Source organism: Danio rerio, chromosome 22, assembly GCF_049306965.1.
Source record: "Danio rerio strain Tuebingen ecotype United States chromosome 22, GRCz12tu, whole genome shotgun sequence".
NCBI classification, from domain to species: Eukaryota; Metazoa; Chordata; class Actinopteri; order Cypriniformes; family Danionidae; genus Danio; species Danio rerio.
The window spans coordinates 38,616,956-38,632,500 of NC_133197.1; the positions used below are offsets into that span (position 1 = coordinate 38,616,956).

General features: G+C 31.1%; 2 protein-coding genes across 7 annotated transcripts in view; one reads left to right on the forward strand and one right to left on the reverse strand.

The window, feature by feature from the left end:
• Nucleotides 1-15,545, forward strand: part of armc9 (armadillo repeat containing 9) — an 89,006-nt gene that overhangs the window by 826 nt on the left and 72,635 nt on the right. For 4 of the 6 annotated variants that reach the window (XM_073937626.1, XM_073937627.1, XM_073937624.1 and 1 more), the window contains exons 1-5: nt 8,878-9,036; nt 11,043-11,128; nt 12,125-12,250; nt 14,313-14,483; nt 14,993-15,148. Coding sequence is in view for 4 of the 6 variants with exons in the window: in XM_073937624.1 (XP_073793725.1) it covers nt 11,054-11,128; nt 12,125-12,250; nt 14,313-14,483; nt 14,993-15,148 (528 nt within the window). In the remaining 2 variants the exon portion in view is untranslated. Of the gene's footprint in view, nt 1-8,877; nt 9,037-11,042; nt 11,129-12,124; nt 12,251-14,312; nt 14,484-14,992; nt 15,149-15,545 lie in introns of those variants that run through there. The other 2 variants (XM_073937623.1, XM_073937622.1) reach the window with 1 other exon arrangement.
• On the reverse strand, nt 1,980-7,674 carry polr2h (RNA polymerase II, I and III subunit H). Its single transcript, NM_001017600.1, is given in 5 exon segments — nt 1,980-2,377; nt 4,701-4,784; nt 5,080-5,173; nt 5,690-5,773; nt 7,296-7,674. Coding segments are annotated over 5 exon segments (453 nt in total). The 5' UTR covers nt 7,369-7,674; the 3' UTR covers nt 1,980-2,259.

Below are 15,545 nucleotides of genomic sequence, written 5' to 3' on the forward strand. Positions count from 1 at the left end.
TACAATTTTAGTACAGTAAATGTAATATCGCTTGACTGTTCAAAATATTTAATACCCTTATTTAACAGAACATATTTCTTTTATTGTGGGTATAAAATGTTTTTTTTTTAATTACAGAAACTCAAGAAAACAAATATGCTTTTATGTTTTAAGAATGGGAGAAGTACAATCACTTTGAAATGTGAATATTTAGACTAAAAACAAGACAAAAAATGTAAAAAGTGTTTTTTTTCGCATACATTTGATAAATCCTGTATAAATAATTAAATACTAATATTCATAGTTACACATAAATTTTGTACACAAACATTTCAAACTCAATAAAATGCTCAGTCAAAAGCAAAAACACATGCCAATGCTAAATCTTCACTCTACTATGAACAAACTTCAGTGGCGCTTCAAACCTTGTGTGTTCTGGAGCTCCGGCTTAACTATAATTCAGACTCAACATTGCATGTGTATGCGATGTGACTATTGCGGATGCGCACATTGCGATATTGATTCTGAAACCATATATTGTGCAGCCCTAATACCTAATCACCAGACCAACTTACTACAGGTGATACTTTGTCAAAACAATCCTTACTGTACAGACAGTAGTCAAATGGATAGATAAAAACACTACTGTACTTTACCAAATATTTTTATTCATATTTTGAAGGTTGTAGTAACTTTATGGAGATGAGACCAGCTTACTAAAGGTGATGTTTTGTCAGAACCACCCTTACTGTACATACAGTAGACAAATAGATAAATAAAAACTCTACTTTACCAAAGATGTGTATTCATATTTTGAAGGTTGTAGTAACTGTACGGAGACCAGACCAACTCAATACAGGCAATGTTTTGTCAAAAACAACCCTTACTGTACATACAGTAGTCAATTAGATAAATAAAAACACTACCGCACAGTATCTTTAAAATCTTTAAAGATTTTTATTCATATTTTAAAGGTTGTATTAACTTCACTGAGACCAGACCAACTAACTACCTAACTACAGGTGATCCTTTTTCAAAACCACCCTTACTGTACATACAGTAGACAAATAGATTAATAAAAACACTACTGTACTTCATCAAACATTTTTATTCCTATTTTGAAGGTTGTAGTAACTTTATGCACTTACTACATGTGATATCTTATCAAAACCAACTTTACTGTAAATACAGTAGTCAAATAGATAAATAAAAACTACCAAATATCTCTAAAGATTTTTTCTCATGTTTTGAAGGTTGTAGTAACCGTACAGAGACCAGACCAACTCAATACAGGTAATATTTTGTCAAAAACAACCCTTACTGTACATACAGTAGACAAATAGATAAATAAAAACACTACTGTACTTTACTAAAGATTTGTATTCATATTTTAAAGTTTGTAGTAATTTTAAGTATAACGATGGGGGAAACATTTTTTGCTTAAATAGGTTTATAATTTTGACCTTAAAATGGGTTTTAAAAAATTAAAAACTGCTTTTATTACAGTTTTAATAAAAAAATAAATAAAACAAATAAGACCTTCTCCAGAAGAAAAAAATATTATCAGACATACTATGAAAATTTCCTTGCTCTGTTAAACATCATTTAGGAAATGTTTACAAAAAGTAAAGAAAATTCAAAGGGGGGCTAATAATTCTGACTTCGACTGTGTGTGTGTGTGTGTGTCTATATATATATATATATATATATATATATATATATATATATATATATATATATATATATATATATATATATATATATATTATTTGCAGCAGGATAAACAGAAATCCAGCAGTGTTTATTCATTCTCTGACAGTAAAGCAGTCTCTCTGACGTCTGTCTCATGATATTTATTACAGCTCTCACACACAGACACCCACTCTTTCTCTCTTTCTCGCTCACACACACACTTCAGCTTGATTCAACTGGATCTCCATTTGTGCTGAAACTACATTTTTTGCTGTTGCTTAAATTGACAGTAACCAGGAGGACTTGTGTTTTTGTCCACATGAGCAGTCTTAAAACATTTTATTCCAGCAAAAGAAAAGAAATAACAAATCCAAAAAGCCCATTACTAGTTAACACAATCTGATTTTTACTGATAAAAAAAAAAAAACAGGCAGAATGTCACATGACTCGGATGCAAATAATGAGATGCAAAACCTTTATCAGGGCATTTGCTTTCAAATGATGAGCAGATATTTTGAGATTACCCAAGGGCCACAGTTTGTCATGAAAGGGGAGCAGAGTTATTAAAAAAAGTCCTTGATGAAGGCTTCAGAACGCCAGTTTCTTCATCAGCAGATAAACTCTGCTGTCCACTTCAAACCCGTGCAGATTATTAGCATCGCCTTGAAGACGCATCAGCAGGCCTCCATACGACACGTACGCTGATCTGTGCACACACACACATATAAACATTCACTCACTACTACAGCAACAATAGAGTGGAGGAGGAAATGCATTACAGAAATAGATTCTGCACTTATACTGGCATTTTAACAGCAGATGTCGCTCTAGGCTAGTTTTTAACAGCAGTTAGCTCTTAAGGCTAATTTTTTTAGCAACAAGAGGCGTTCTAGACTAGTTTTTAACAGCAGATGGCACTCTAGGCTAATTTTGAGCAGCAGGTGGTGCTCTACACTAATTTGACAACAGATGTCGCTCTAGGCTAGTTTTTAACAGCAGTTAGCTCTTTAGGCTAATTTTTTTAGCAACAAGAGGCGTTCTAGAGTAGTTTTTAACAGCAGATGGCACTCTAGGATAATTTTGAGCAGCAGGTGGTGCTCTACACTAATTTGACAACAGATGTCGCTCTAGGCTAGTTTTTAACAGCAGTTAGCTTTTTAGGCTAATTTTTTTAGCAACAAGAGGCGTTCTAGAGTAGTTTTTAACAGCAGATGGCACTCTAGGATAATTTTGAGCAGCAGGTGGTGCTCTACACTAATTTGACAACAGATGTCGCTCTAGGCTAGTTTTTAACAGCAGTTAGCTCTTTAGGCTAGTTCTTTTTAATAACATAAGGCGTTCTAGACTAGTTTTAGTTAGGAAATGCATTACAAAAATAGATTTTCCATTGATACTGGGATTTTAACAACAGATGTTGCTCTAGGCTAGTTTTTAACTGCAGTTAGCTCTTTAGGCTAGTTTTTTTTTAGCAACAAGAGGCGTTCTAGACTAGTTTTTAACAGCAGATGTGGCTCTAGGCTAGTTTTTAACAGCAGATGTCGGTCTAGGCTAGTTTTAACAGCAGTTAGCTCTTTAGGCTAGTTTTTTTTTGCAACAAGAGGCGTTCTAGACTAGTATTTAACAGCAGATGTCGGTCTAGGCTAGTATAAACAGCAGTTAGCTCTTTAGGCTAGTTTTTTTTTTGCAACAAGAGGCGTTCTAGACTAGTATTTAACAGCAGATGTCGCTCTAGGCTAGTTTTTAACAGCAGTTAGCTCTTTAGGCTAGTTCTTTTTAGCAACAGAAGGCATTCTAGACTAGATTTTAACAGCAGATGGCGCTCTAGGCTAGATTTAACAACAGATGTCGCTCTAGGCTAGTTTTTAACAGCAGCAGTTGGCACTCTATGATAGTTTTGAACAGCAGATGTCGCTCGGTTAGTTTTTAACAGAAGTTAGCTCTTTAGGCTAGTTCTTTTTAGCAACATAAGGCGTTCTAGATTAGTTTTTTTACAGCAGATGGCGCTCTATTCTAGTTTTAACAGCAGATGTTGCTCTAAGCTAGTTTTTAACAGCAGTTAGCTCTTTAGGCTAGTTCTTTTTAACAACATAAGGCATTTCTAGACTAGTTTTTAACAGCAGATGGCACTCTAGGCTTGTTCTGACCAGCAGGTAACACTCTACACTAATTTAACAACAGATGGCGCACTACACTAGTTTTAACAGCAGATGTCGCACTAGGCTAGATTTTAACAGCAGCAGTCAGCACTCTACTAAAGTTTTAACAGCAGATGTCGCTCTATACTAGATTTTAACAGCAGCAGTCGGCACTCTGATAGTTTTAACAGCAGATGTCGCTCTATACTAGATTTTAACAGCAGCAGTCGGCACTCTCTGATAGTTTTTAACAGCAGATGGCACTCTAGGCTTGTTCTGACCAGCAGGTGGCACTCTACACTAATTTAACAACAGATGGTGCACTACTCTAGTTTTAACAGCAGATGTCGCACTAGGTTAGATTTTAACAGCAGCAGTCAGCACTCTACGAAAGTTTTAACAGCAGATGTCGCTCTATACTAGATTTTAACAGCAGCAGTCGGCACTCTATGTTAGTTTTAACAGCAGATGTCGCTGTAGGCTAGATTTTAAAAGCAGCAGTATCACTCTCTGATAGTTTTAAACAGCAAATGTAGCTCTCGGCTAGTTTTTTAAAAGCAGATGGCTCTTTGGGCTAGTTTTTTTAGCAACAGAAGGTGTTCCAGGCTAGTTTTTAAAAGCAGTTGTTATTCTAGACTAGCAGGTGGCGCTCTGGGCTAGTTTATAAGAGCAAATAAGCTCAAAACTGAATAAAGATGCATTTTGCATATCTCCTTATCGATTCAGAATTCTCTTTCAAATTAATTTCCCCCACAGCTGATATATAATAACAATGCATATTAATTGTTTACTTTATTTAAAATACCTTGATAAAAATCTCACATTTCATGCATTCACCTATATTGTAAAATCCCAGTAAAAAAGTAGTAAATAGGCAAATAAATCAACACTCACAGTCGTGTGGCGGCTTCTGTAGACGTTTCATCTCCTTCAATCCTATAAACCTTTCCGTACATTACATAATCAAACTGATCAGCTCTGCAAAACAACAACAAACACCACCGAGTTTCATTTACTATTGTCTGTGTGTTGACCTTTCTGTGGATTTAAAGTAGCAGTGACTTAAGACAATTCCTCATTGATTAAAAAAAGTTGCCCATCAGTCATGACACTAGAAAAGTCATTTAAACAACTTTAATGATGTCATTAGTAATTAATTTACATTTTTGGGGTTCTATTTCACTATACGAAAGTGTATGTGTAAATAAAGGCCTGATTTGATTTGATCGTAGACATGAAATATCTAAGATTTAGTTTAGGAGTAATGTATGACCTGGACGGCCGGTCGTCTTGAGGATTGTATTCTCCATCGTCCGGCGTCCCGTCCTCATAAAGAGTGCTGGCGATCACCAGTCTGAACTTGTCACCTGACACAATGACATCATCCTCATTAGCATATGACAGCAACACAACATTATCATCACTAGGGCAGCAGGATACCGGAAAAACATGTAAATACTGTTGGAGTGCTGATAAAACCAACACAATCTCACGGCAATTCGTAACTTTTTCATTTAGTGGCTAATTCGTACGAATTCGAACGATCTAATTCATACATTTTAGTACGATTTGCTCATCTCCAAATGACGGTTAGGTTTAGGGGTGGGGTTAGGTGCCACGCCTCCTTTTTTATAATCATACAATTTCGTTCGTCTGAACAAAACACTGGAGAAATTACTTTATTTGTTTGTTTTTTTTAATCATTTATTTATGCAATGACCAAATTAACAGATAAGTAGACAAGTAACAATATGAAAATGTAAAAAGGTAATGGATTATAGGTTGTTTGCACATGACATCATTGATTGAATGTGTGAATATAAAACCAACTTTACCTCTATGCAGCCCAGAGAACAACACAGAGAGCAAGAACAGTGACTTACCAAGATCAACAGGGTAAATCTGGATGTTGACGTCCAGGATGAGGTCCATCTTGAAAGACTCACTTTCACAGTGAAGACGAGACACTGATCATCACAAATACAAAACAACAAATCAAGAGTGTTTAGTGAATTCTAGACTTTTAGGGGGGAAAAATAATAGTGGTTGATTTATAAAAAAAAAAAATAAATAAATAAATAAATAAATAAAGTAATTAAATAAACATCTCTGCCTTCTGATATGCCTTTTACGCAGTTTGTTTTGATTTTATTTTTATTTTAATCACTATATATTATTTAGGTAGCATCAACAAAAAGAATATTAAAGAATATAGATTTAAAAATTCTAAGTACTAAAAACACTTATTATTAATAGTAATAATAATATTGTTTTATTTGCATTTAAATTGACATTTAGACAATGTAAAAATATACTATTAATTTTTATTTAATATATTAATATTTTTTCCATTTAAAGTAAATATTAAATATATATGATCAAGTAAATGTACAAGTTAAATTAAAACTTTAAGCTCTTCAACATCCATTATTAAAGTAGTATTTATAAATATGCAATAAGCTTGATTATTATTGTATGATAAAAAAAAATCTTCAGAGGTAAAGTTGGTTTTATATTCGGATATATTCAGACTTTCTCCTTAATAATATTTTAAGAAAAAGTATTATTTGCCAATACTAAATATAGGGAAATCATGTTAGCAGCAAATGACTATCAAAGTACAACATTGTTCACATTCAGATAAACAGTGTTAATGTTGTTTACAAGTCATACTTGCGTGCTAATTCCGATCGAAAACTCAAAGTAACATGGTCAACAATATAGAGACTGCAAAATGAACGAATGTGCAAATATAAAACCAACTTTACCTCTATATATAAAAACAGTAATTAAATAAACGGCTCTGCCTTCAGATATGCCTTTTACGCAGTATGTTTTGATTTTATTTTTAATTTTGATCACTGCATATTATTTAGGCAGCATCAACAAAAAGAATATTAAAGAGAATATATATTAAAAAAATCTCAAATAATAATTAATATTATTAATAATAGTAATAACAATAAAATTGTTTTATTTGCATTTAAATTGACATTGACAATGTAAAAAAATACATTTTTAATTTAATATATTCATATTTTTCCATTTAAAATAAATATTAAATATATATGATCAAGAAAATGAGCTAAATTAAAAATTAAAAAGTTTTAAGCTCTTCAACTTCCATCATTAAAGTAGTATTAATAAGTATACAATAAGTCTAATTATTATTGTGTGATAAATAATCGAACCAACAAATAAACCTTATTGAGGTAGTTTTATATACGCACATTTAGACTTTCTCCTTAATAATATCATTAAATAAAAGTATAATTTGCAAACTTTAAATAGTGAAGTCATGTATGTTTACATGTGATTTACATGTGAGCATGGAGAACGTTAAATGAAGGAATGTGCGAATATAAACCAACTTTTCCTCAATCTAAATCTTCATGCTGTTTGTAAGTTTTATCAATAACTAACGTTATAAAACACATTGAAGAGACTTTTGTTTTATCCAGTAAATAAATAAGTGAATGAATGAATCACCTCTGTCAAACTTCTTCCCATCAGGATCGATATCCTTCACATCAAAGATATCCTCGAACAGAATCCCAGCCATTTATACTCCAGCAGGATACACTAAATGCTCAGTTTGGTGAATTAAAATCCCGCTGAAAACTAAATTATGTAGAAATCAACACAAAACTCGACGGAGACGCTTCATTCAAACACTCTCCTGCTGAATGCTGTTTTGAATAAGCGCTTTCTGGTGCACTTCCTGCAGATACACTGTGCGTAAACTCGTCCCAGCTCAGAAATATTAATAATAAAACTACTGTAAAATGAAGCAACTTTCTTTTCGTTCAACACAAATATGAAACATGCCGCGAAACAATGTGCTTCGTCTCTGGTCACTTGATTCACTACTACTTCCGGTTCGTGGCGCGCTTTTTACGACAGTAGCGTATTCGATCTTTTTATTTTTTTTTTGCCTGTTTATTTGTTTATTTATTTGTTTGTTTATTTAATAGTATATGGAGGATTAAACCTGCATAAACAATAAGTAAATAAATAAATAAACAAAGAAATACGCAAATAAATAAATAAATAAAAATATACTCAAATTCGTGCATAAATAAAAAAATAAATAAGCAAATAAATTAACTAACTTATTAATAAATAAGTACACAAATTCCTGTATAAATAAAACAATAAATGCATAAATACGCAAATTAATAAATAAATTAATTAATTAATTAATATACACATTTCTGCATAAATAAAATAATAAATTAATTAATACGCAAATAAATGCCCCATAACCATGTTATTAATTTAATTATTAATCTGTCCACATTCTAATCCGTCCTCCATAATAGTGAACATACCTGCATAAATACCAGATTAATGCATATTTTATATATATATATATATATATATATATATATATACAATAATGATAATAATAATAACAACATATTATGCATATACATAATATGTTATTATTATTATTATCATTAATAAAATTATTATTATCATCATTATTATTTTTATTATTATTATCTTTGTCAAAACTGACTTTGTATTTATTAATGTTTTGTGTACATATTTATAATTTAATAATTTTTTAACAATACATATTAAAATACAACTTTGTATGTTATAAATATGTACAGAAATGCATGTAATATTTGTCATGTAAAATTGCTTTAATAAAGGTTAATATGAATATAAAAGTTAGTAAGTAAATATAAAATATATTATAAATATATATAATTTATTTATTTTAGTTTAGTTATTCATAACCATAAATAGTTTAAATGAGAATTTAAATTATGAATAAACATGATTGTTTTAATAAAGCATTTTTTTCATAAATTCTTAGTTTTGTTTAATTGTTATTTGTTTATCAATATTAGCATATATCAATATTAAAACAAGTGCTTTGTCACTATTACTATGTTAATATTACTTTAATAAACGTTACTAAAAAAATAATGCAGCGATTTCCCATTAACCACGAAATTCAAAGATTCGAAGCACAAATTACTACAAATCTACACCACATTAAAACTACAATTTTTTTACGACACTCATTTCCGACACCCCAACTCCTGTCGCGGTTACTAGGAGAAAGCGTCTTCCTCATGGTTACCATCACAATTAGCCAAACATCCTCCGTTAACCGAGCTGAAATAATCTTTAACGCTTTTATATCTCTGTGATTTTGATATAAAACGCTTCAGATATGTTTACCGACGGCTGCACATGAAGTATAGTTCGTGAGGTGAGCTGATTTCTGCAGTTTTCGACTGATTATCAAGCACGCGCACAAGCTAACAGCAGCATTCAGAGTTGTTTACGTTCCGTTACGTTGATTCTGTTTATTATCATCATCGACGAATACATACAAGTAACGTTAGATATAAAAGTAGCTTTAACCAAAGACTATATTATTCACTAACTTACATTCTGGGAAATCAGGTGGTTTTCTAGATTTTCCTTGAAGTTAATTCCGTTTATTATCATCATCGATGAATAACGTTACATACAAGTAACGTTAAGATATATATATATATATATATATATATATATATATATATATATATATATATATATATATATATATATATATATATATATATATATATATATATATATAAGTAGGTTTAACTTACATTCTGGGTATCCAGGTGGTTTGCTAATTGTCCCTGAAGTTAATACACGTTATAAGTGATAGATTTGGATAATAAATGAATCGTTTAGTTTGTTTTGGTGTCGTTTTTTCTCAAATATTACCTTACACTTTTGCTGAATTGGGGTAAAGTTGATTTTATAGCACACTTTGGCCAGCCTGGTGAAACTTGTATTTTTTTTCACAATAAGTGAACAATTTTACAGTTATTAGTGTCATTTTATATTTAATTGTGGTATTTAAATACTGCATTTTACACTGTAAAAATATATATTATCATTTAGTCATGACAACATATGTCTTTATTTCATTGTAACTTATTAAACGAAGTTAAACATGTTCTAACTTAATTTGAAAGGTTATGGAAGCTGTTTTTTAAGTCAGTTTAACACAATATGAGTTCATTGTGTATGTGTGTGAATGAGTATGTATGGGTATTTCTCAGTGAGGGGTTGCAGCTGGAAGGGCATCCGCTCCATAAAACATATGCTGAATAAGTTGGTGGTTCATTCCGCTGTGGTGACCCCAGATTAATCAAGGGACTAAGCTGAAAAGAAAATGAATTAATGATAAGTAGATAGTGTGTGTTTCTTTCAATTTTTGTAAAATCAAGTAATGCACCATTCATTTGTGAGCATATTTACTAAACTTGTCAGTAAACAACGAGGGGAAAAGACATTGTTCATTAATCGTAATCAAGTTAAAATGTTCAATTAATCGAGATATTATCTTAGGTCAAATCGCCCAGCCCTAGGTCTTTCGAACCACTCGAACCCCCTTGGCTATGGACCTGTATATTCACACTTTCGGACTTTATCTTTAATAATATAATTTCAGAAAAGTTTCCTTTGCAAATTCGGAGAAATCATATTAGCAGGCAATGACTTAACATAATTAACATTCGGTTTGAAAACCAATTAAACTATTTCCTGCTGTATTTTAAGACAAAACTACGTCAGGTAGACACAATTATATGCAACTTTATGCTGCACAAGGCCTAATTTCTCAACTAAAAAAGCCTTTGAACGAATTAACCCAATGAAATGCGATAAAATCAGTACGAACATGTCCAGGAAAACATAGCTTTGTGTGTATTTTATAATATTTTTGTTAATAACTTTTAATGTATAAAATAGTAAAAATCAATTAAACGACAAGACTATTTCAGATAAAGGTATCTACTGCAAAATAATCAGAATGTTATTCTCTGTGATGCACGAGACTAGTTTTTTTCTGATTTTGCCATTATTATGTTTATATACTGTACAGAATCCTCAAAGTACATTGTTCACAGTTAATTAAATAGTGCTAATGTTGTTTTGAGGTCAAACTTGCATGCTATTTCTGACCGAATATTTAAAGTAACGTGGTAAACTAATTTAGTAACCATGTCACAAGTTATAAATAATTAAAAAAATGAAAATTAAAAATGAATGAATGTATGACTATAAAACCAACATTCCCTCAATCTTACTAACTTTCTAAAAGTGTTCAATGCATTCCCCTGTGTTATATATTTACGCATGTGCCAGTGTTGTGAGGGTTTTAACTTGTTTGCTTATGATATTGTCTTGATGCAGAGTGTTTTATTTCTGCAGACCGTGGTTCGATGAGCTTCAAAAAGTCTCTGAAGATGGGAGAGAATCTGGCCAGTGAAAGCGACCTGCTGTCTATGATCAGCGAGGTGGGTTTACAGCACCGCTCACAGATTATTATGAGGCAAAACACTGCTGGAAAAGGGTAAAAAAAAAAAAAACACTGAAAGGGTTAGTTCACTCAAAAATGAACATTCTTTTATAAATGACTCGCTCTTGTGTCATTTTAATCCCATGAGAGGCCAAAGATGCACATACCTTAAAATACACAAATAAAATACTACGACACATTACGACACAGAGTTAAAACATAACTCTGGTTTATTTTTTCTTCTTAATTAAACAAAAAATCAGGGTTAAATGCTACTAGTATCAGTTTAAACACCATTTTATGAGACCTTTATTGCCATACTACTGAAAGCAGCAGCAGATAGTTCACTTCAGATCTTAAAAAAATTAATAACTAGTGAACAGTTTGAAAGTGAAAGTCAGTGACTCAGCGTATGTACTTTTAATAACCTTTTAACGAGGTTTATTATGTATCAGTTAGATTATAAACCTTACCATTTTGTTGGCAGTGGAGTGGCTGGTATTTAAATGTTTCTGGCATGTTGCTTGTCACAGGATTCTTATCACGTTGCGTGATGTTAAGACTCTCAACACTCATTCAAAGCACACCAGCAAGTCCACTTCTGAATGGCTAAAGAAAACAAAAGAAAGACTTTGGAGTGGCCTGGCCAAAGTCCTCACCTGAATCCAATTAAGATGCTTTAGCTTGATCTTAAAAAGGCGGATCATGCTGGAAAACTCTCCATTGTGTCAACTGGATTATAAACCTTGCCATTTTGTCAGGAGTGCAGTGGCTGGTATTTAATTGTTTTTAATCCTGTCGCTTAACCTTTGGTGCAGATAGTCAAATGGCTTGTCGCTGGAAGTTTATCTCATGCAATTTGTTGATGGGACATCGTGTTATATAGAAAACTGCAGAAATATTTCTTATATACGTTATGTACAAATACAAATACCTTGATTACATCACACCAATATAGATGTAAATCGACTAATAATGTAATAATCCTCCACAGTATCTGAAGTTTGGCGAGTTTGAAGAGACGGCGAGGACGTTTGAAAAGGAAGTCAAGCGCAAAGGGAAACCGGCTCTGAAAAGTGCAGGAGCTTCACGACGAGACTCCAAAATAATCAGCATTTATGTAAGACGCCATTGATTTACACATTACATCATAGCCAGATTTGTGTCATCAGCAAATATTAATACATGTTGAATAAAACAAGCTGAATATATGATGTAGTGTATGCAATGTTATGTTAGATTTATTAGTATTTCGCAATCATTTCCATAAGCATTACAAAGTAGACTTGGATAAATATGTGTCCATGTGTATATACATATATATATATATATATATATATATATATATATATATATATATATATATATATATATATATATATATATATACATATAAATATTTTCAAATAGATTTTCATTTTAAGGTTTAATTAATCGTACAGTTTTATTTATGAAAATATTTTTTTATGAGTATATAGTCTAATAATAAGCTAATAATGAATAGTTTAATAGTTTAAACCTAGCTGATTAACCTAATTATCTTTTCATTTCAATATTTATTTATTTATTTATTTACTAAATTATTTACAATGTAAACAGAGAAAAAGTGAATAATAATACTTAGGTTTTACTTAGGTTTTTTTCTTCGATACATTTAATTTAAAAATTGTGTTATAATGGTGTTTAAATAAAATAAAACTAAATTGAAATGATGTTTTATTTGTTTGTTTATTAATTAATTTATTTAATAATAACATTATTATTATTTTGTTGTTGTTGTTGTTGTTATTATTTTTACTATTATTATTATTTTTACTGAAACTATTGTCATTAATTTGTTCTTAAGTAACATAAATTGGTGATTTGTTTATTACTAAATGTTAACAGAAAATGTAAAAAAAAGTTTACAATTATACATAAGGTTTATGTAATTTTATTTTAAGTATTACTTAAGTGGTATTTCCATAATTTCTGCATAAAACACATATAAATAATAATATTTTTATTCATCAACTCTTTTTCTAATTAAATGCTAACTTTATTGATTTATTCTCGTATCATTCATTTATTAACAAGATAATTATGAATAAGATTGAGTATAATTTTTAAAACAAATATCACACACACACACACACAAACCGGAAGTCAGATTTATTACCCCCCTTTCAGTTTCTTTATTATATATTTCCCAAATGATGTTTAACAGAGCAAAGAAATTTTCACAGTATGTCTGATAATATTTATTTTCTGGGGAAAGTCTTATTTGTTTTATTTCGGCTAGAATAAAAGCAGTTTTTAATTTTTAAACACCATTTTAAGGTCAAAATTATTAGCCCCTTTAAGCAAATTGTTTTAATAACTTGCCTAATTATCCTAAGCTGCCTAGTTAATATAATTAACCCAGTCAAGCCTTTAAATGTCACTTTAAGCTGTATAGAAGTGTCTTGAAAAATATCTAGTAAAATATTATTTACTGTCATCATGACAGATAAAATAAATCAGTTATTAGAGATGAGTTATTAAAACTATTATGTTTAGAAATGTGTTGAAAAAATATTCTCTCAGTTTAACAGAAATTAAGGAAAAAAATAAACAGGGGGCTGTATAAATATATATATTCATATTCACCATTCTATGTTTGCATGAACATTTTCTGCTTGTTTTTAAACTATTTCATTACTGTAACAAGAGGCAGTTCAATCATAACTTAATGCTAAAACAGCTATCATAATATTATTTATCAAAATGTGGCTCTTTTTGGATTCTCTGAAGCTATAGACATTAAAAATGTAAAACAAGAAATACGTTGGGACCATTGTTTTTGTTTACATCCCTCAAAATGGTCTAAATATAATGTTTAAATTCTTTTAAATGATGTCTGTTTGATTACTTTGTGATATTTGTGTTCTTCGAAATGTATTATTTTTTCATTTTTTATTCTAATAAATCCTGAAAATAAGTATTATAATGCATATAATGAATATGTCACATTTTTATAACAGAATCAATACCTATGACATGTTGCTAAATCCTATTTCTCTGTGAAAAGCATAACTTTATTGCTAGTTTTGTGTAAAAATAAGTGAAAAGCACCTACTCATTATTAATATGAATATATCATTATTTCACTATTATTTTTCTTGCTGTTGTTAATTCACTCTATGCTTTCTTTTCTCCTGCAGGAGGATTTTCTCAGCTCGTTTAATGATGGAGACTACAAGGTATTTTCTGAGCTGTGGGCTAAAAATATTCCCCCTGAGATTCGGGATTTTGATCCAGTCGCCCAAAAACTGGAATTCTACCTACAAATCCATTTTACGATTTACCCACTCAAGTCACCTTTAGGAAGCCACGTAAGTGCACTGTACTATTGAAAACCTTATTTAAATGAAGTCAAAAGGCTCAGGAAACTACATGTAGTATTCTATGTGACCAGGAGATGGCGCTATAGAATAAAACAATCACCAAAACATCTGCTTCAGACAGTCAGAAATGGCGTCTCAAAGGGATAGTTCAATCAAAATAAAAATTCAGCGATTGTTTACTCACCCTTCACTTATTTAAAACATTTATGAGTTTCTTTCTTTTAAACACAATATATTATATTCTGATAAAAGCTGTAACCATTGACTTCTATAGTTTTTGTTTTTCCTACTATGGAAGTCAAAGGTTTCAGCTTTATATATTATTATTGTGAGCTTAAAAGTAGAACGAAACTCTTGAGGGAGAGTAAACAGTGAATAAATGTTCATTTAAGGGTGAACTGTCCCATTAAGTCTTTCTTTAAATGGCACAGTGTTGTCATTCAGTCGAGATGTGAATGTTCTTGTTGATGATTATTAAGTAGAGTTGTGTTTTACAGGACAAAGCCGAGTTCGACAGCCGGATCACGCATTTCAGACACTACCTGGAGACCAGAGGAGCCGCGCTCAGCCAAACCACTGAGTTCCTACCGTTCTACGCCCTGCCGTTTGTGCCCAATCCCATGGTGCACCCGTCCTTTCAGGAGCTGTTCCAGGTACTGCCATTAGTTATGCTTCCATCCAGCTTTTTTATGTGCATTTTGAATGATCACATTAAAACAAATGCTTGTCGGAAACACAAAGATGTGCATAAATATTAAAAATGCGCATTAAAAACGTATGCACACACTACAGGGTCAGATAAGCTTTTTATTTGATCAGAAAAAATATGCATGTATTAAATGTTATTTTTAATTTGGCGACGTTCTGAGTGATACAACATTTTGCATTGAAGTATGAGCAGCTTGAACATTCTTCTAAATGTCTTTTTATATGTTTATCACTAAATAAATGTTGTATATATTTAATTATATGAATGAATGAATATTTAATTCATTTTTTGAGGTAACACATCTGTTGAGCGTAGTAAAGCTTGCGTGTGTGAGTCTACAG